Raw genomic sequence first — 22,123 nt, 5'->3', positions numbered from 1 at the left:
TGGCTACCAGAGCATTCTGCAGCGATACACCATCCCATCTGGTTTGCGCTTTGTGGGACTATCATTTGTCTTTCAACAGGACAATGACCCACCACACCGACAGGGTACTATAGTGTTGAAGGCTGAACTATAGTCAATGAACAGCATTCTTACATCGGTATTCCTCTTGTCCAGATGGGATAGGGCAGTGTGCAGTGCAATGGCGATTGCATCATCCGAGTTCAGTTACCTTTGCTTTCTTGGGTACAGGAACAATGGTGGACATCTTGAAGCATGTGGGGACAGCAAACTGGGATAGGGAGAGATTGAATATGTCCGTAAACACTCCAGCCAGCTGATCTGCGCATGCTCTGAGGTTGCGGCTAGAGATGCCATCAAGGCCGGCAGCCTTTTGAGGGTTAACACGCTTAAAATGTCTTACTCACGTCGGCCACGGTGAACGTGAGCTCACAGTTCTCTGGAGCGGCCCATATCGGTGGCACTGTGTTATCCTCAAAGCGGGCGAAGAAGGTGTTTAGCTTGTCTGGGAGCAAGACGTCGGTGTCTGTGACGTGGCTGGTGTTCCCTTTATAATCTGTGATTGTCTGAAGACACTGCCACATACGTCTCGCGTCTGAGCCGTTGAACTGCGACTCCACTTTGTCTCTGTACTGACGTTTTGGCTGTTTGATTGCCTTATGGAGATCATAACTGCACTTTGTATTCGACCATATTCCCAGTCACCTTACCGTGGTTATAAATGAGGTGGTTTGCTCTTTCAGTTTCGCTAACTGTGTGTTAGTGATTTTATGGTCATTCATGCTCTGTTACACCAAAAACGTCCAGTAGTCCATCCTACTTCTCATTTGTCGTGTTCGCCGGTGCAGTTGCACCTATATCTAAATCGGCACCTCTATCGGAGTTCACCACCAATTAATGATGCTCTTTTTCAATGGACGTTTCAACAAGAGACTGAAATGAATGATTCATCATGGACGTTTCAACAAGAGACTGAAATGAATGATTCATCATGGACGTTTCAACAAGATACTGAAATGAATGATTCATCATGGACGTTTCAACGAGACACTGAAATGAATGATTCATCATGGACGTTTCAACCCGACTGAAATGAATGATTCATCATGGACATTTCAACAAGATACTGAAATGAATGATTCATCATGGACGTTTCAACAAGAGACTGAAATGAATGATTCATCATGGACATTTCAAACAGAGAGGTTAGTAAGAGAGCAAGGCAAGCATAGCGATGGAAAACAAGCTCTTCACTGAGGGGGGGGGGACACACAATGGCCTGGCTTAGAAGCACAGACATGAGTCAGCCCTGTTGCCAGCTGTGTGTGGGTCACCTCACAACCCATGACCTCATTCTCATTAGAAAGCCATGGTAATCTTGCTGCTGCACATTCACAACACAGTGCACTTATCTGTAGTTCCAGTTTGGCCACAACACAAATCCGCATCCCAAAATGCACCATATTCAGTGCATACATTTTGACCAGAGAGAGAGAGATACTGTATATCATTGGTTATACTTTAACTAGTGTCAATAGCAGTAAGAATTACAGGGTATATGTATCAGTCGACATATTGAGTCCTGTAATGAACTGCAGGGATTTGTAAGCCTGTGATTAAACATTTGCATTTGACAGAAAGAAAATGACCCTTGTTGTACCCACCTTGAGTCCATCGCTGGGCAGCCGGTACCCAAAGCGTGCAGGCAGGTCATCAAAAGTACCCGTTTTGTTGTCAAATGTGTACTGAAAGAGAAAGAAGAATACATATCACATGTGGAGTTAATAACTAATAGTTCTTGGTCAGTCAGTCATTCAGTCTGTCTGCGTGTCTGTCTGTCCATCCGCCCGTCTCTGTCTGCGGAAACTCACGGCAGAGATGTCGGCCTCAACGGGCAGCAGGTTGAGGAAGGCGAAGAGCTGCACGGTGAAGATGGTGTAGATCTGTGTGGCAGACAGCATCAGCATCCCAAGGGAGAGCAGCATCTTGCATTCCGCGCTGTGCCAGTCAACTGACACACACCTGCGCAGACACACACACACGGACGGACTGTCCCAGCACTGGAAGCTCTCACACCTGCAGTGTACGTACACACACACACACACACACACACACACACACACACACACACACACACAAAATTGTCAATGTCTGTTGGCCTACGTCTGCTCCCAGCCTCCCACAGAACAAACACCCCAAAGTTCCACTGGAAAACTGTAATTACATAAATCATAATCGGTCGACCTCTACCCAACACACCCCACTCAGCTTTAGGACCTTAGTGAAACATTAATTTATTGGTTTTGGGGGTGTTAGGCCAAGACCCGAGTGACAACCCACAGGACTGAGCAGCCCAGCAGCTAGGGATTGCCTATATAGGTATCTCCCCTGACGAGGGCATGTTTTCAATATAGACTCCTTTTACCGTACTGTATTCCATATAAGGCATCCAGGCCTTATGAAAGTTCCCCAGTATACCCTTAATCTAGTAATAAATCCAAGCTAGCAATACATAACTTGACATTGTGGGAGGATAACCAATCTTCCAATGAATGGCAGTGCATGTCTTAGCCACTATAAATGCTAGGTTACACAGTTTCTTCAGATAAGTCTCCAGTATCAACATTTCCAAGCAAACAAAAACAGGGAGAAGAGAGAATCTGTAGACATGGTGAGATAAAAGAACATACTCTTTGCCAGAATTCAGCCAGCCTTCACAAGACCATAACATATGCAAATATGTCACCTTTTGTGTTTAACACCTCCAGCAGAGGAATGACATTTCTCAGTGCGTGATATTCAGTTTCACTGGCATATAGAATGTTCTATGGATGGTCTTCACCTGCAGTAATTTATGTCTGAGATGATATGAACATGACTGGGCATTCAAACATATCTGTATCCATTCATCATCATCATCATCATCAACATCAATAGCTTCTACCAGGTCTTCCTCACAGTTTTGTTTTGTGTCATCGGGAAAAGCCTCTATCAACCCTTGATACGGTTTGGAAATCAACTTTAGAGGTTTGTCAGACTGCCTTAAAATAGTTTACATCTTTGAAGCTTCTTGCTTGTCCAGTGTTTGCTGCACAGAGAGAATAAAGTGTTGTATCTGCAAGAATTTACCTCAGCTCCGTCAGAACGGTCTTCCCCGGTTACCTGACCCTGCTGAGACCCCTGTCACCGTCGTCACCGTCACAGACTGGTCTTCCCTGGTTACCTGACCCTGCTGAGACCCCTGTCACCGTCACAGACTGGTCTTCCCTGGTTTTTTTTTTTTTTTTTTTAACCTTTATTTAACCAGGAAAGGCTCATTGAGATTTAAAATCTCTTTTTCAAGAGCGTCCTGGCCAAGATAGGCAGCGCCAAGTCATTACAAAAATTAGACAAACAACATGAAAAACTACAAGTAATCTAGTAAAAACCATAAAATTAACAAAGAATATAACAAAATCAAAAACAGCAAATTAAAAACATTGACAGGTCAGGGAATCAGTCTCAAGATCATTCATCAGTGATTTAAAAATACCAATCGGGACAAGTTCTTCCAGTTTAAAAGTATTTTGTAAGGCATTCCAAGACGATGGCGCAGAGTACATAAAAGCCCTTTTACCAAATTCAGTTCGGACATTTGGAACAGTTAGCAAGATAAAGTCCCTCGAACGAAGAGAGTACCCACCACATTTCTGAACAATAAAAATGCCCAAATAAAAAGGTAGTAAACCCAAAATGGCTTTGTAAATAAAAGTATACCAGTGACTGAGCCTACGAGTGACTAGAGAAGGCCAGCCAACCCTGGTATACAAAGTGCAGTGGTGCGTAAGGGTTTTGCAATTTAAAATAAATCTCAAAGTGCCATGGTAAAGGGTGTCAATTGATCTCAAACACTGAGCGGAAGCATTTATATATAAAATATCCCCATAGTCTAGTAAAGGCATAAATGTAGCTGATACTAGCCTCCTTCTGGCTTCAAAAGAAAAACAAGCCTTATTCCTAAAATAAAATCCTAATTTCAGCTTCAATTTTTTGTAAGTTGTTGAATATGCATTTTAAAAGAGAGGCCATCATCAATCAAAATTCCAAGATATTTATATGAGGTTACAACCTCAATCTCCTTGCCCTGAAAGGTAGTAATAGGTGAAAGGTTCAGGGGTCTATTTCTTGCTTTAGAAAACACCAGAAGTTTAGTTTTGTCAGTATTGAGGATAAGCTTCAATTGAGACAAGGTATGTTGAACAGTATTAAAAGCAGTTTGCAAGTTCTGGAAAGCTTTTGTAAGAGATGAAGCACAACAGTAAATAACAGTATCATCAGCATAAAAATGAAGTTGTGCATTTTGGACATTTTTGTCTAAATTATTTATATAAATAGTGAATAAGAGAGGACCAAGTACAGAGCCTTGGGGCACACCATTTAAGACAGACAATTTAACAGACCTAAGCCCATCAAATTGAGTGCACTGAGTTCTATCAGACAGATAGTTAACAAACCATGCAACTGCATGCTCTGAAAGACCTACACTCGACAATCTCTGCCTTAGTATAGCATGATCAACTGTATCAAAAGCCTTAGAGAGATCAATAAAAAGTGAGACACAATGCTGTTTTTTGTCAAGAGCTTCAGTGATATCATTTAAAACCTTCATGGCTGCTGTAATTGTGCTATGCTTCTTCCTGAAACCCGATTGGTACATTGATAAAATAGAGTTAGTATATAAAAACTCTTTTAGCTGGTCACTCACAAGGGTTTCAAGTATTTTCACCAGGGGTGACAGCTTTGAGATTGGCCTATAATTATTTAAAAGAGTTGGATCTCCCCCCTTTTAAAAGTGGCAGGACAAATGCTGATTTCCAGATCTTTGGAATTTCATTACATTCCAGGGTTAGATTAAACAGATATGCAAGTGGTTCAGCTATGAAATCAGCTGCCAGATTTAAAAAGCAGGGATCCAAAAGATCAGGACCTGCAGGCTTTCTCTGATCTAAGGATTTCAGGGCTTTATGTACCACCTGCACTGAGAATGGCAAAAAGCTAAAAGTTTGACCAGCTCTCACTGGTTCATCCACACAAGGTTGTACAGAGACAGAGGACACTGAATCAAACAGCCTACCAGATGATACAAAGTGCTCATTGAAACAATTCAGCATTTCAGTTTTGTCATATATAGCAACAGAGTCCTTCAATACACATGACGGTAATTCATTAACATTGCAGTTACCAGACATAGACTTAATAGCCTTCCAAAACTTTCTAGGGTCATTCAGGTTATCAGTGGTAACAGACATAAAATATTCAGATTTGGCCTTCCTGAGAAGAGAAGAACACTTGTTTCGTAACTGCCTAAAAACAAGCCAATCAGCATCAGAACACGATTTCCTTGCTTTAGCCCAGGCTAGATTACGGTCGTGAACAATGCAAGAAAGCTCAGACGAAAACCATGGATTATCCCTCCCTTTAACCCTGAACCTGCGGAATGGAGCATGTCTGTTTACTATTTGGAGAAAACCATCATGAAAGAATTTCCAGGCAGTTTCCACATCAGGGATAAGCTCAATCTTGCTCCAGTCAAAATAAAACAAATCATGAAAGAAAGCCTGCTCAATGAAACACTTCAGATTTCTCTTACGAATAAAACGCGGGTTAGACTTAGAAATCTTAGTATTTCTAATAGCAACAACAGCACAATGGTCACTTAAATCATTACAAAAAACACCAACCGCAGAATATTTATGTGGAACATTTGTCAATATCAAATCAATCAGGGTAGATTTATCAGGGCATTTTAGATTAGGGCGAGTGGGTGAGTTAATCAACTGGGTAAGATTCATAGAATTACAAAACATTTTTAAATCATCAGACACCGGCATTAACCAACACCAGTTAAGATCACCAATCAAAATCATTTCACTGTAAAGAAGTTTAGACATGAGGTGCGTCAAAGAAGAAAATGCATCACCTAGAGCAGAGGGGGGTCTATAACAGCCAATCACAGTTATAGAAAGACCCTTAGAAACCTCAATATTCAAAGCAAGAAATTCCAACTGTTTACAAATAGTTTCAGACTTTGCCACACTTACAGGGAATTTCGTTTTTACATATATAGCCACACCCCCACCTTTCTTAACCCGATCAGTGCGATAAACATTGTAACCAGTTATACAAATATCCGTATCAAGAACAGACTTGCTGAGCCAGGTTTCAGAAAACACAATTATATCAGCATCAGTTGATTTAGCCCAAATCCTAACCCCATCCATTTTTGACAACAGGCTGCGTACATTTAAATGAAAAATACCAAGACCAGATCTTGATTTAAAATCAGAGGGGGTTTGGAGACATTGCATTTCAGGGCCAGGGTTAGGCTGCACGTTACCTGATATCAACAAAAGAAGAATAACTAGGCACCTCTGTTTAATAACTTTGCACGGCTTCTCTTTTTTAAGAGACCTACTGCAAGCGAAGTCTACAAGTGAGTTTCCAGACAATACAAAACAGTCATTTAAAACCATTAGACTTTGGTAGTGACACAAATTCGTAATGTTCACATCATGCCACAAATACATCGGCACTTGGACGAGTGGAACGAGTGAAAAGGAGCGAGTTCCTGCAAACAAAATGTCCAATGGACGGGAGAGCACATTGTCAGATGTACTCACCCAGCGACAATGTTCGTTGTCGTTCGTTACCTGACCCTGCTGAGACCCCTGTCACAGACTGGTCTTCCCCGGTTACCTGACCCTGCTGAGACCCCTGTCACCGTCACAGACTGGTCTTACCTGGTTACCTGACCCTGCTGAGACCCCTGTCACAGACTGGTCTTCCCTGGTTACCTGACCCTGCTGAGACCCCTGTCATCGTCACAGACTGGTCTTCCCTGGTTACCTGACCCTGCTGAGACCCCTGTCACCGTCACAGACTGGTCTTCCCTGGTTACCTGACCCTGCTGAGACCCCTGTCACAGACTGGTCTTCCCTGGTTACCTGACCCTGCTGAGACCCCTGTCATCGTCACAGACTGGTCTTCCCTGGTTACCTGACCCTGCTGAGACCCCTGTCACCGTCACAGACTGGTCTTCCCTGGATACCTGACCCTGCTGAGACCCCTGTCACCGTCACAGACTGGTCTTCCCTGGTTACCTGACCCTGCTGAGACCCCTGTCACCGTCACAGACTGGTCTTCCCTGGTTACCTGACCCTGCTGAGACCCCTGTCACAGACTGGTCTTCCCTGGTTACCTGACCCTGCTGAGACCCCTGTCACAGACTGGTCTTCCCTGGTTACCTGACCCTGCTGAGACCCCTGTCACCGTCACAGACTGGTCTTACCTGGTTACCTGACCCTGCTGAGACCCCTGTCACCGTCACAGACTGGTCTTCCCTGGTTACCTGACCCTGCTGAGACCCCTGTCACCGTCACAGACTGGTCTTCCCTGGTTACCTGACCCTGCTGAGACCCCTGTCACAGACTGGTCTTCCCTGGTTACCTGACCCTGCTGAGACCCATGTCACCATCTGATCCTCATAAGATCAGGCATGACGAAGAATTACCTTGGTGTACATTTATACATTATATTATCCAAGAATAGAATCAATGGTTCAATAATTGAAATGACCATTATTCCCAGATCCCAGACTGTTTCTTTAAACTGCTGTCCTGTAGCTACTGTAGATCTACCCATCAACTCAAGATGGAACTTTGTTTCATTCACTGATACTGTTAATATACTGCAAAATTCACCTGAGCTCTGTAGACTGATTTTCCCTGGCTGTCTGACCCTGTTGGGACCACTGTCACCATCTGATCCTGCTAAGACATGATGAGTAGTGTTGTGTACTGACTATACACTAGAGGGCTGCATTCCCTTGTGATGCCTGTGAGTCCCGACAGAGATCATTGCAGCGTGGTCGGCATTGTTCATGCTGCGGACAGTCAGATTAAACTGTTGTCCCACAGATTATTTGGAAACGGTCCTCTTTCTGCTTTGTATGCGTTAGCCTAGCTATTGTATTAAAAACACATTAATCACACGCTCAAATTTCGCTGCTTCAACATCAGTAGCCTTCCTCTCCTAGCTGGGTGTGCGTGTTCAAGTGTCCCTAGTATGTGTAGTCTCATTGAAATAGACTAGGCTGCATACATGGTCGGAGAATCACGTGGCAGTTAACTTAAATATTATTAGACTGTAGTTTACTACAATATCTGTAAATAAATAGGCTATTGATAATGGAAATAAGTAGAGGGCGCTCAACCAACGTGAGTCGAAGTGCAATCGAAAATGTAATAATTGAAATGGAAAAGGCTACAATGGTGCACATTTTCAATTTCAATAAGTATTGGTTACCAATTTATTTATCTCCGCCTGCAAATTGTCCTCCTAAAAGGTAGGCTATATCCTATAGGTACAGTGGGGCAAAAAAGTATTTAGTCAGCCACCAATTGTGCAAGTTCTCCCACTTAAAAAGATGAGGGGCCTGTAATTTTCATCATAGGTACACTTCAACTATGACAGACAAAATGAGAGAAGAAAAAAATCTGGAAAATCACATTGTAGGATTTTTAATGAATTTATTTGCAAATTATAGTGGAAAATAAGTATTTGGTCAATAACAAAAGTTTATCTCAATACTTTGTTATATACCCTTTGTTGGCAATGACACAGGTGAAACGTTTCTGTAAGTCTTCACAAGGTTTTCACACACTGTTGCTGGTATTTTGGCCCATTCCTCCATGCAGATCTCCTCTAGAGCAGTGATGTTTTGGGGCTGTCGCTGGGCAACACGGACTTTCAACTCCCTCCAAAGATTTTCTATGGGGTTGAGATCTGGAGACTGGCTAGGCCACTCCAGGACCTTGAAATGCTTCTTACGAAGCCACTCCTTCGTTGCCCGGGCGGTGTGTTTGGGATCATTGTCATGCTGAAAGACCCAGCCACATTTCATCTTCAATGCCCTTGCTGATGGAAGGAGGTTTTTACTCAAAACCTCACAATACATGGCCCCATTCATTCTTTCCTTTACACGGATCAGTCGTCCTGGTCCCTTTGCAGAAAAACAGCCCCAAAGCATGATGTTTCCACCCCCATGCTTCACAGTAGGTATGGTGTTCTTTAGATGCAACTCAGCATTCTTTGTCCTCCAAACACGACGAGTTGAGTTTTTACCAAAAAGTTATATTTTGGTTTCATCTGACCATATGACATTCTCCCAATCCTCTTCTGGATCATCCAAATGCTCTCTAGCAAACTTCAGATGGGCCTGGACATGTACTGGCTTAAGCAGGGGTCACGTCTGGCACTGCAGGATTTGAGTCCCTGGCGGCGTAGTGTGTTACTGATGGTAGGCTTTGTTACTTTGGTCCCAGCTCTCTGCAGGTCATTCACTAGGTCCCCCCGTGTGGTTCTGTGATTTTTGCTCACCGTTCTTGTGATCATTTTGACCCCACGGGGTGAGATCTTGCGTGGAGCCCCAGATCGAGGGAGATTATCAGTGGTCTTGTATGTCTTCCATTTCCTAATAATTGCTCCCACAGTTGATTTCTTCAAACCAAGCTGCTTACCTATTGCAGATTCAGTCTTCCCAGCCTGGTGCAGGTCTACAATTTTGTTTCTGGTGTCCTTTGACAGCTCTTTGGTCTTGGCCATAGTGGAGTTTGGAGTGTGACTGTTTGAGGTTGTGGACAGGTGTCTTTTATACTGATAACAAGTTCAAACAGGTGCCATTAATACAGGTAACGAGTGGAGGACAGAGGAGCCTCTTAAAGAAGAAGTTACAGGTCTGTGAGAGTCAGAAATCTTGCTTGTTTGTAGGTGACCAAATACTTATTTTCCACCATAATTTGCAAATAAATTCATTAAAAATCCTACAATGTAATTTTCCGGATTTTTTTCTAATTTTGTCTGTCATAGTTGAAGTGTACGTATGATGAAAATTACAGGCCTCTCTCATCTTTTTAAGTGGGAGAACTTGCACAATTGGTGGCTGACTAAATACTTTTTTGCCCCACTGTATATGCAAAACATAGCAAGTGTCACTGTCATCATTCTTGCTGTTTCAAGTTCAGTAGCCATACCTGAGAAATCAGGTGCACAAAAAGTATTTGATCCCCTGCTGATTTTGTACGTTTGCCCACTGACAAAGAAAGGATCAGTCTATACTTTTAATGGTAGGTTTATTTGAACAGTGAGAGACAGAATAACAAAAATATCCAGAAAAACGCATGTCAAAAATGTTTTAAATTGATTTGCATTTTAATGAGGGAAATAAGTATTTGACCCCCTCTCAATCAGAAAGATTTCTGTCTCCCAGGTGTCTTTTATACAGGTAACGAGCTGGGATTAGGAGCACACTCTTAAAGGGAGTGCTCCTAACCGCAGCTTGTTACCTGTAAAAAAGACCTGTCCACAGAAGCAATCAATCAATCAATCAGATTCCAAACTCTCCACCATGGCCAAGACCAAAGAGCTCTCCAAAGATGTCAGGGACAAGATTGTAGACCTACACCAGGCTGGAATGGGCTACAAGACCATCGCCAAGCAGCTTGGTGAGAAGGTGACAACATTTGGTGCGATTATTCGCAAATGGAAGAAACACAAAAGAACTGTCAATATCTCTCGGCCTGGGGCTCCATGCAAGATCTCACCTCGTGGAGTTGCAATGATCATGAGAACGGTGAGGAATCAGCCCAGAACTACACGGGAGGATCTTGTCAATGATCTCAAGGCAGCTGGGACCATAGTCACCAAGAAAACAATTGGTAACACACTACGCCGTGAAGGACTGAAATCCTGCAGCGCCCGCAAGGTCCCCCTGCTCAAGAATACATATACATGCCCGTCTGAAGTTAGCCAATGAACATCTGAATGACTCAGAGGACAACTGGTGAAAGTGTTGTGGTCAGATGAGACCAAAATGGAGCTCTTTGACATCAACTCAACTCGCCGTGTTTGGAGGAGGAGGAATGCTGCCTATGACCCCAAGAACACCATCTCCACCGTCAAACATGGAGGTGGAAACATTATGCTTTGGGGGTGTTTTTCTGCTAAGGGGACAGGACAACTTCACCGCATCAAAGAGATGATGGACGGGGCCATGTACCATGAAACCTTGGGTGAGAACTTCCTTCCCTCAGCCAGGGCATTGAAAATGGGTTGTGGATGGGTATTCCAGCATGACAATGACCTAAAACACACGGCCAAGGCAACAAAGGAAGAAGCACATTAAGGTCCTGGAGTGGCCTAGCCAGTCTCCAGACCTTAATCCCATAGAAAATCTGTGGAGGGAGCTGAAGGTTCAAGTTGCCAAACGTCAGCCTCGATACATTAATGACTTGGAGAAGATCTGCAAAGAGGAGTGGGACAAAATCCCTCCTGAGATGTGTGCAAACCTGGTGGCCAACTACAAGAAACGTCTGACCTCTGTGATTGCCAACAAGGGTTTTGCCACCAAGTACTAAGTCATGTTTTGCAGAGGGGTCAAATACTTATTTCCCTCATTAAAATGCAAATCATTTTATAACATTTCTGACATGCATTTTTCTGGATTTTTTTGTTGTTATTCTGTCTCTCACTGTTCAAATAAACCTATTAAAATGATAGACTGATCATTTCTTTGTAAGTGGGCAAACGTACAAAATCAGCAGGGGATCAAATACTTCCCCCCCCCCACTGTATAAGAAATAGTTTGAGAGAAAGTAAGTCTCTCCAGCTCTGCTCTCTTCAATCTACATCTATCATAGTGGCTGATCTAGCCTAGTAATACAATGTAAGAGCAATGTGAGAATCTCTGGTAATTTAAATGTACTTTTGTGCATATAGGGCATAAAATTGCTAGGACCATGGCTGGCAAGTGAGCTGCGTCAAACAAGCCTAAAATAACATTGTGGGACTGCGGGTGGGTTTGGGACCAGTTCTTGCGGTAGCAGGTTGGAGTCGGGTTACTACTGTGTCAGTGAGAAAAGTAGGGAACTAGATATCGAAACTGCCATACTGACTAATATATATATTTTTTATTCACATTGCACTGAAACAACTAAATATCAATCTTCAATCATTTGGCTGATGGTTTCATTGTTTGATTCAGGACTAATGTGATTGTGGCAAAAACAATAGCTACCGTTAGCCAACCTTTGGTCAGCTCTCTCCCTCTCTCTATTGGTACATCAACTTGCGAAGAGCTGGCCTGGCTATAGTAGCTACTAGCTAGCGTAGCTAATTCATTCACCTCAGTCGAGAGGGAAAGAAACATTAGCTAACGTTACGTCAGTTACAATACTAGCTCAGCACTGTGAACAAACACTAGTTCTGTTTTTTTCTGTTAAGTTAAACTGCTGTTACCATGCCAGCTACATCAGTCAGCTAAAGAGAAGCCAGTTTCTGCTCTGCTTGCTTTTACAACTCGGTGAAAGAGCGCAACACAGACACTGAACTATGCTCAACTCTCCCGGGATGGTCCAGCCAGCCTTCCAGAAGCTTTGCCTTCACACAGCCCGTCAAACCGCTCTGTGGTGTTTGCGTGGTCCTAAATCCAGCCGGCTTAACACTCCAAACAGCATACCCGACTGCTCGGAGGCGTCCTCATGGTCCTAAAACCCATTGTTGCGGATCACATTCCAATGATAAAAGTGGGAAGGGGGGGGGGGGGAATGCAATTTCAGAATGTGAGGGGCCATGACCCCCACCCATCTGCAGTGAAAGTTGCACCCCTGGCTACCCATCCACATCGCTCTGGCCAAACACATTCTGACTATTCTGATTGGTCCCAGAAAACGGCAGTTGGGCCAGAGACAGCCTACATGATGACGTTATCAACTTTGAAATTCTGATTGCTTAGATTTGTTAGAGATGATCCAATTGCTGATTAATTTGTTTTGTACAACACCCCTCCTTTTGAAGTCACACAAACGACTTCTAGGATGCCAGATTCAAACAATGTGTTACGATCAATAGAGCAGCGGAATTCAAACTCAGGGTGAGTCGTCAGGAAAATATATAAAAGGCTTATCAAGAGTAGACCTACTACTGTGCCTCTCAGTGATGACAGATGCTGACAGAGAGGAAATAACATGTATTAGACAACATCAGATAGCCATACAGAACCAAGCGCTACTAATAACACAAAATATCTCCCCAAATATTGAATATTCATTTAAACATGATCTGTTGTATGTTTCAAGGTGGCACAGGTGTGTAAAGCCACAAATAAACAATTTCAAGTTTCAAGTAGGTAGGTCCTTTCAAAAGTACGGGGACATTTGCTGTGAGATACTCACTACAGATGTTATGATCTTCGTAATGTAAAGCCTAAAAGTAGAAGTCATGGTATTTGTTGCAAAAGATGGATGATGTCAAAGTCATGTGGCAATGTAGTCCCATGTAATGTGACTACCCAGCAGTATGACAGATAGCGACTTTAACCGCATAGCCTACTTGAATAACAACCTATTCAGTTAGCCAAGCTAACTTCTTAGCTAATATTATTCTTGTCACAAATCTCCCATCTATCTAGCTAGCCTACTTAATCATAGCCCAGTATTGGACTAAAGAGCCAAACCTTACTCCTTAGTCCAAGGACCTTAAAACCTTACATGTGCTGTTTAAAGGGCGAATTGGCTCTGGAAGCCAAAGCAGCCAAATGTTCCATCTAAACGTGAATCGATTCTCCATTGCGATACAGTTATAGAAAAATAAATCCCTGGACTTTCATATCACATCAAACATTTTACAAATGCAAAATACATACTTACTGTACACTGTTTTAACCGCTTTTAACACAGCAGCCGACAGTATTTTTCAGTGATAAGACAACACGTTTGTGGCATATGTCTTCCGTTTACACATACAGTGTTTGGAAACGCAGATAGCTAATTAGCACAAGTAGTCCACTCGGTCTCCCGTCTGTTTTCCGGTAAACACGCGCTGTAACATGGAAATATGGCCATATGGGAACCATATTCCTATAAAAAGGCGTGTATCAATATAACCTTTTGTTTTCCAAAACCGTACCGCAAGCGATGCGTCGCGGATAACATCCCCCATACAGAATACGCCTTCGTCCAATGAATATTATGTGTAATGTAGTGGAACTGAGAGTCATGACCACCGGCTAACGTAAACACAGCTGCAGAAGTGGTAAATCGGGTTTTATGATACTAACAATATATGGCAGCTGTAGAGGTGCCAAACCTGTTTAGCAAGCTATTGCAAGTCTTCTAAATATACCCGATGGAGCAAGCTACCGTTATTAGCAAGCTAAATACGATTATTAGGCCAGTTTTGCAACTCCCAAGCTTCATAGCAACATCATGACATGACTCGAGTCTAAACACCAGCGTATTTGACGTTGCTAACAGCTAGCTAGATAACTAACATTAGATCGTGGAAAGTTACCTTTGAATCAGACCGAAGTTTCCTCTGGTTTAAAAAATATGCGAATAATATTGACATTACAATAAATTGCTATCTATACGTATGATCGCAACAACTTTATTCCTTTACTTTAACAAGTCAGTACAACAGAACGTCAACAATAATCCGTAGCTAGCCAGCTCCTTCATGTGAGTGTTGTGTAGAGCTTCCTCTATCTGCAACCCCCGCCCACCCCAGAGCAGATTGTTGCTGCTGATTGGACGGAATGACAATCAATCTTTCCTTTCCGAAACTGTTTCCTGAGGTAAACGTAACCACGTGATGCATCATGTATTTACAGTAGAAAAATGATCTCAAATATATATAGTCTTTGTACGTGTGGGGTGTATGACCATGTACGCAAAGGTTTAAATTGGGTGGCTGACAGTTTGACTATGAATTCGAGCGCAAGATGTGGGAGAATAATAGCGAAGCGAATGGCGGGGCAGTGCTGGCCTGGAATACATTGTTAATAATATATTTTGGAAGGTTTAGTTATTGTACCACACAAATAGCTGCTTGTTAACAAGGTCAAAAAGGTCTCTTTCAGAATTATCCATAAGTATAACCCTGCGAATCATTACCTGAAGAAACAAAAAAAAAGTACCATGAATTGTTCTTTTTGGGAAAAGCATCTAGAAAAAGTTTTGCATTCATTTTGGCATTGTCTACGTATAAAGAAATTATTGCAAGGTATTTATAGATTTATAATTGATAATAGTCTTGAATACTTTTGTTTATTATGGGTTAATGTGCTTAAATGTAATTGTAATAATGGGAAAAAAAAGTCATTAATACATGTAAATTCACTAATAAAGACCCAGTCTTCCTTGTTTTCTATAAGGCGTTCTAGGTTATTCTACATCCTTCGAATAAGAAAGCTGTAAAAGCAATCAATACCTGTCTTTGAATAATCTGTAATTGGTTGGTTGGTTGGTTGGTTGTATAATTCCTGTATGTACACTGGTGTTTTCTGTAACAATAAGAGTACCACAGAGTCATACCCATAAAACCTTTTTCTCATAGGGTATTTTAGAAACACTTAAAATAATTGCTTTGTTTCGTGTAGGCTTACTCTGGCGTGACGTTTTGAATACCGTCTAAATCTTTCTAGGACAAGGGGACTTTTATCAATATATCCTGTGTGGCTCAGTTGGTTGAGCATGGTGTTTGCAACACCAGGGTTGTGGGTTTGATTCCCACAGGGGTCCAGTATGGGGAAAAAAATGTGTGAGTTGTATGCATTCACTACTGTAAATCACTCTGGATAAGAGTGTCTGCTCAATGACTAAAATGTATTTGTCTGTATTTACCCCCTCAAAATGAAATGCTAATGTGGCTATCATAAAGAACTACAAATGCCATGATGATCTGGATGAGACTATTGAGGCAAAGGTAAGAATCTCTCGATTAAATATCTAATGTCAGCTAAATGTAGTAATGAATAAATTGGCTACATTTCTTTAAATTGTCAACTGTCTTGTTCAAGTTTTAAATTGACACAGTACCTGTTAGCAAAGGTATCAGCTAGAGATAATGTGCAGGAACTTGCTGGGATTTGTGTTTTTGCATGATGTCTACTTTGATGCTAATTAGCCTTTTCGAACCTGAGAGTAAATGGAGCCGAAATATATTGATAAAAGTCACCTTGTCCGAAAGAGATTTACATGGTTATCAGAACGTTACACCAGGGTAAGCCTACACAACACACAGCCCTTATTGTAAGTGCGGCAGGTAGCCTAGTGGTTAGAGCATTGGCCTAGTAACCGGAAGGTTGCAAGATCAAATCCCTGAGCTGACAAAGTAAAAAATCTCTTGTTCTGCCCCTGTTCCGAGGCAGTTAAACCACTGTTCCTTGGCTGTCATTGAAATAAGAATTTGTTCTTAACTCACTTACCTAGATAAATGAAGGTTAAAAAAAAATGTTTCTAAAATCCCCTATGGGACAAATGAATGTTGGAAGAGTTATTGGAACTGTTTGACTGCTAGGTTTTATGGGTATTATGACACCTCCACTGTGAGGCTCTTTACCTTATGAAAGTCCCGCCTACTTCCTGGTGTAAGTCACGTACTGTTTCTGAATGGGTGTGTCACAGGCGTCGTAAGGATTGGACCAAAACGCAGCGGGTAAAGTGCACATCTTCTTTCTTTATTAAAGAAAACACTTAAACAAAATAAACTGACGACGAAAACAGTCCAGTAAGGTGCACAGACTATACTGGAAACAACCACCACAAAACACAAGAGAAAACTAACCCAACTAAATATGGCCTCCAATTAGAGACAACGACAACCAGCTGCCTCTAATTGGAGGTCATTGCCAAAAACCCAACATAGAAATAGAAAACTATATATACACATAGAAAATATAGAACATAAACCAAAAACACCCAAAACAAACACCCTCTGCCACGCCCTGACCAAACTACAATAACAAATAACCCCTTTTACTTGTCAGGACGTGACAGTACCCCTCCAAAGGTGCAGACCCCGAATGCACCTCAAAAAACCCACAAAAAGAACCCCAAACTTAAAGGGAGGGAAGGGAGGGTGGCCACCATCAACAACGGTCCCTGTGCTACACCCCCCCCCCAATCCTCCCACTACGGAGGTGGCTCTGGGCGTAGCTCCTGTTCCGTAGACTCTAGGCTGGGGAGCGTCGCTGGAGACTCCGGGCTGGGGAGCGTCGCTGCAGGCTGCAGACTGGAGAGAGTCGCTGCAGGCTCCCAAGTGGCCCAGTGGTCTAAGACACTGCATCACAGTGCTAGCTGTGCCACTATAGATTCTGGGTGCGAGTCCAGGCTCTGTCTCAGTGGTCTAAGGCACTGCATCGCAGTACTAGCTGTGCCACTAGAGATTCTGGGTGAGAGTCCAGGCTCTGTCGCAGCCGGTCGCGACCGGGAGAACCATGTGGTGCCACACAATTGGCCCAGTGATGTCCGGGTTCAGGGGAGGTTTGGGCTGGCCGGATGTCCTTGTCTCATCGCGCTCCAGCGAGTGTTGTCTCATTGCTGCAACTCCTGTACGGACTCAGAAGAGGCAAAGATCGAGAGCCGTGCATCCTCCAAAACACAACCCAGCCAAGCCGCACTGCTTCTTGACACAATGCCCACTTAACCCGGAAGCCAGCCACACCAATGTGTCAGAGGATACATTGGTGTGCACCTGGCGACCGTGTCAGCGTGCATTGCGTCCAGCCCGCCACAGTAGTTGCTAGAGCGCGATGAAACAAGGACATCCGGCCGGCCAAACCCTCCCCTAACCCAGACGACATTGGGTCAATTGTGCGCCACCTTATGGGTCTCCTGTTTGCAGGGATCGAACCCAGGCCTGTAGTGACGCCTCAAGCACTGCGATGCAGTGCATTAAACCGCTACGCCACTCAGGAGGCTTAGTTTAAGAGTTTTGAACAAATTAATTTCTTTAAAAATGAAGGAGAAGCAAGAGAGAGAGGGAGAGAGAGAGATAATCCGTTGTATTTTTTTGTTGCGAATGCAGCTAGCTAGTTTAGCCTACTCAAACACCCTGCTCAAACAGAGAGGGATGCTATGTTAGTTAGCTGGCTATGGCTATCCAACACTGGAACTCTTCCAAGTGAAGTTAAGCTTTTGGTTGTATTAATTTATTGCAACCGCCGGTGTAACTGCTAAACTGCTTGCTGACTATACACCGTACTGCATGATTGTAGTGGGTTTCCTAATGCGTTAGTTCTAGTATCTTCTGTATGTTGATTATGACATTAGCTAATATGGCGACAACGATGTAGCCTGTGTGTAGTGGTTATAATATGAAGGTTTGGCTTGGAAAGGTTTGTTCACCTGGTCACAGACAGCTGATGTGTTGTACACTGAAGTTCACAAGCGAAGGGAAAAGGTGAGAGGAGGAGAGTGTGTACATGCGAGAAGGAATTATATAATGAGCAAAATGATCATGCTGTTTGTATGTGGCTGCTACGAAAGTGAACTGTGTTTGCGTGTGATCAGGGGTGTATCCATTTCGCCAGTTCTGTTGAAAAACATTTCTTAAACGGAAGCAAACGGAACAAAACGGGGAAAAACATACCTGAATTTGTCCAGTAGAAACTCTCGTTTGCACCTATATCAGCTAGATGCAGGCAAGAGTGTGCAAGGCGGCATTGAATCTGTCACTGTCTGTCACCTTGATTCCTCAAAATTCTCTCGACCTATGCACCTACGTTGTAAACTTTCATTCATAGGCTAGATTGTAGCAACTGCATGATGAGATATAAGGAAAATAAGAGCATTGTGTATTAGCCTAAACTTAGCGTTGTTACATTGAGCTGGGTGAATGGAATATAAATGATATACTGTATACTGTAATAGACTGTATACTGTAATAGATATACTCTAATAGAAATAAGGCCATGCTCATAATATAAATAATTGTCCTCCCACATCTTAAATGTCACCGACCGCCACTGGTGTGGGACTATTATTGATGGCATAAGTAGCTGGTTGCTGACCTACATTCTTTTGAGGATATGACTACCCTCCCATTGATCAATTCCCCCACCTACATTCAAAGGTCTTGGGTGAAAACCACCATTATTGATTCAACAGCTAGGAGCGACAACTGTTTTGCCTTTGTGTGATAAAATCCTGCACAGCTCCCAGCACTCGGAGACAGATAGTTATTTTAAAAGGTCACATGCAAATTAGTTGAGTCCTCTGTAAAACTTTACAACACAATTGTAAAAGTCTACCAAACAATCATGTGACGGTAATAGAAATTCCTTTGGCAAGCAGTATATCTTTCAGTTAGGCAACAATACTTCTTTCAGTTTGCCAGCAACACATCTTTCAGATAGGCAGCAACACATCTTTCAGTTAGGCAGCAACACATCTTTCAGTTAGGCAGCAACACATCTTTCAGTTAGGCAGAAACACATCTTTCAGTTCGGCAGCAACACATCTTTCAGTTAGGCAGCAACACATCTTTCAGTTCGGCAGCAACACATCTTTCAGTTAGGCAGCAACACATCTTTCAGTTTGGCAGCAACACATCTTTCAGTTAGGCAGCAACACATCTTTCAGTAAGGCAGCAACACATCTTTCAGTTTGGCAGCAACACATCTTTCAGTTAGGCAGCAACACATCTTTCAGTAAGGCAGCAACACATCTTTCAGTAAGGCAGCAACACATCTTTCAGTTCGGCAGCAACACATCTTTCAGTCAGGCAGCAACACATCTTTCAGTTAGGCAGCAACACATCTTTCAGTTAGGCAGCAACACATCTTTCAGTTTGGCAGCAACACATCTTTCAGTTAGGCAGCAACACATCTTTCAGTAAGGCAGCAACACATCTTTCAGTAAGGCAGCAACACATCTTTCAGTTTGGCAGCAACACATCTTTCAGTTAGGCAGCAACACATCTTTCAGTTTGGCAGCATACTGCATTGCAGATTTTCTGAATGGCATGGAGAGGATCAATGTTGGTATACTTATTATCTGCATTTGGTCTGAACAAAATGACTTATTGGAGTCCCCCAAACTTGTTATTACTTTTACTACATGAAAAGTGGCTTTGGATTGTTCTACCATTGAATGATGTACATTTTTTCTGAAAGTGTCTTCTCTTTTTTCATATTTTCTTTTTTACAGTTATTTGTCTAGTGGTTTTACTGAGCTCTATTGAACCAGACACACTGTTCTAACATGAAAGCAAACCCAGACTGGAGCCCAGTTGTAGACAGACCATTCATTATTTCGCTCTACTTTTCTCCCCATGTTCACCATTGAATCTTGTGAACTGAACAACAAAAAAACCGAATCTCTAATCATTGTTCTATTTGCTGCCTATGTTACCATAGGAACCAAACACAACACATCCAGATGACCTCTAAATAGAGCAAAGCAGTCCCTCCCACCACCATGAAATCCTCAATCGCCTTCTTTAACTCATTGTTACCTCAAGAAAGAGAGTTTACCTGAATAAGAGGATGCTGCGTCCAACTAAATGCTTAAAAGAAGCTCATTTGAGAAAACAACGTGCATGGAAGCTAAACCTACATAATGGAAGTACAGCAGACCTGTGCAGAAAATTTGTATCTTTATAGTTTACTTGAAAATACTAACTTTTCAAATATTAGAGGTAGTTGAATGTAGAGAATCAACTAAAGGCAATTATTTCCTTTTGATATCCAAAAACAGGTTTCAGAAAAACAGATCATATTTGAACTATTTGGAATACTGCTCAGAAAACACAAATAATATTTGAAAGTAGGCTATTTGAATATGCACGTTATTTAAAAACAGAAATATTTTTATTTGATGAAGATCCCAGAACTACAACAGCTAGCGTATGGTTTTGAGGGCTTTCAGATACGAATCTTAATATGTAGTGTAGAATTAATTAAATACTTAATAATTGAAGATAAAAAAAAAAAAAAAGTAAGACAAATGTAAACCAATGACTTTAAATGGTGATTTATCATTTTTAACGGTGGATAATCACTTTAAATGGTGATTCATCATTTTTAACGGTGGATAATCACTTTAAATGGTGATTCATCATTTTTAACGGTGGATAATCACTTTAAATGGTGGTTAATCATTTTTGATGACGATTACCGCCAAAATGATAGGACATATTTTTAGGCCTGAAACATCTGACAATGTTGAGCTGAGTAAACTGTCACTTTCAGGCATTTAGTTAGATATAAGCGACAGTTTGTCAGGGACAAGGACTCATCTCAATATTAGATTAGACACTTGTGTAGTTTCAAAATGACTAAGAAAAACATTTGCGTAATGAGTGAGACGTAATGTAATACAGTCAGACTTGACATCAAGTTTTTTATACATATGGGCCGCAGGTAGCCTAGTGGTTAGAGGGGGGAGGCAGGTAGCCTAGTGGTTAGAGGGGGGAGGCAGGTAGCCTAGTGGTTAGGAGGGGGAGGCAGGTAGCCTAGTGGTTAGAGGAGGGAGGCAGGTAGCCTAGCGGTTAGAGGGGGAGGCAGGAAGCCTAGCGGTTAGAGGGGGGAGGCAGGTAGCCTAGTGGTTAGAGGGGGGAGGCAGGTAGCCTAGTGGTTAGAGGGGGGAGGCAGGTAGCCTAGTGGTTAGAGGGGGAGGCAGGTAGCCTAGTGGTTAGAGGGGGGAGGCAGGTAGCCTAGCGGTTAGAGGAGGGAGGCAGGTAGCCTAGTGGTTAGAGGGGGAGGCAGGTAGCCTAGTGGTTAGAGGGGGAGGCAGGTAGCCTAGTGGTTAGAGGGGGGCCGCAGGTAGCCTAGTGGTTAGAGGGGGGAGGCAGGTAGCCTAGTGGTTAGAGGGGGGCCGCAGGTAGCCTAGTGGTTAGAGGGGGGAGGCAGGTAGCCTAGTGGTTAGAGGGGGGAGGCAGGTAGCCTAGTGGTTAGAGAGGGGAGGCAGGTAGCCTAGTGGTTAGAGGGGGGAGGCAGGTAGCCTAGTGGTTAGAGGGGGGAGGCAGGTATCCTAGTGGTTAGAGGGGGGAGGCAGGTAGCCTAGCAGTTAAGAGTGTTGGGCCAGTAACTGAAAGGACGCTGGTTCGAATACGCGAGCCGACAAGGTGAAAAATGTGTCCTTGTTCCAGGCTCTTAACCTTAATTTGCTCCAGGGGCCCCGTCTAAAACAACACATTTCACTGCACCTATCCGGTGTACGCGACAATATCTTATTTATTACATGTGATTACGACAACAGCAACATTGTTGTTACATAGGACTTCAGAA

General features: G+C 42.8%; 1 protein-coding gene across 2 annotated transcripts in view; it reads right to left on the bottom strand.

The window, feature by feature from the left end:
* rnf13 (ring finger protein 13) overlaps positions 1–14,564 on the bottom strand; it is an 86,759-nt gene extending 72,195 nt beyond the window's left edge. Inside the window, exons 1-3 of one of the 2 annotated variants that reach the window (NM_001141810.1) lie at positions 14,404–14,564; positions 1,890–2,094; positions 1,683–1,763 (exon numbers count right to left, since the gene is read on the bottom strand). In NM_001141810.1, the coding sequence (NP_001135282.1) occupies positions 1,683–1,763; positions 1,890–2,003 (195 nt within the window). In that variant the 5' untranslated portion in view covers positions 2,004–2,094; positions 14,404–14,564. Of the gene's footprint in view, positions 1–1,682; positions 1,764–1,889; positions 2,095–13,760; positions 14,197–14,403 lie in introns of those variants that run through there. The other variant, XM_014149741.2, reaches the window with a different exon arrangement.
* Positions 14,565–22,123: the final 7,559 nt, after the last annotated feature.

This window comes from Salmo salar, chromosome ssa16, assembly GCF_905237065.1.
Source record: "Salmo salar chromosome ssa16, Ssal_v3.1, whole genome shotgun sequence".
Classification (NCBI taxonomy): Eukaryota; Metazoa; Chordata; class Actinopteri; order Salmoniformes; family Salmonidae; genus Salmo; species Salmo salar.
Note: the sequence above shows the minus strand (reverse complement) of the source record. Positions and strands in the feature narration are given on the sequence as shown.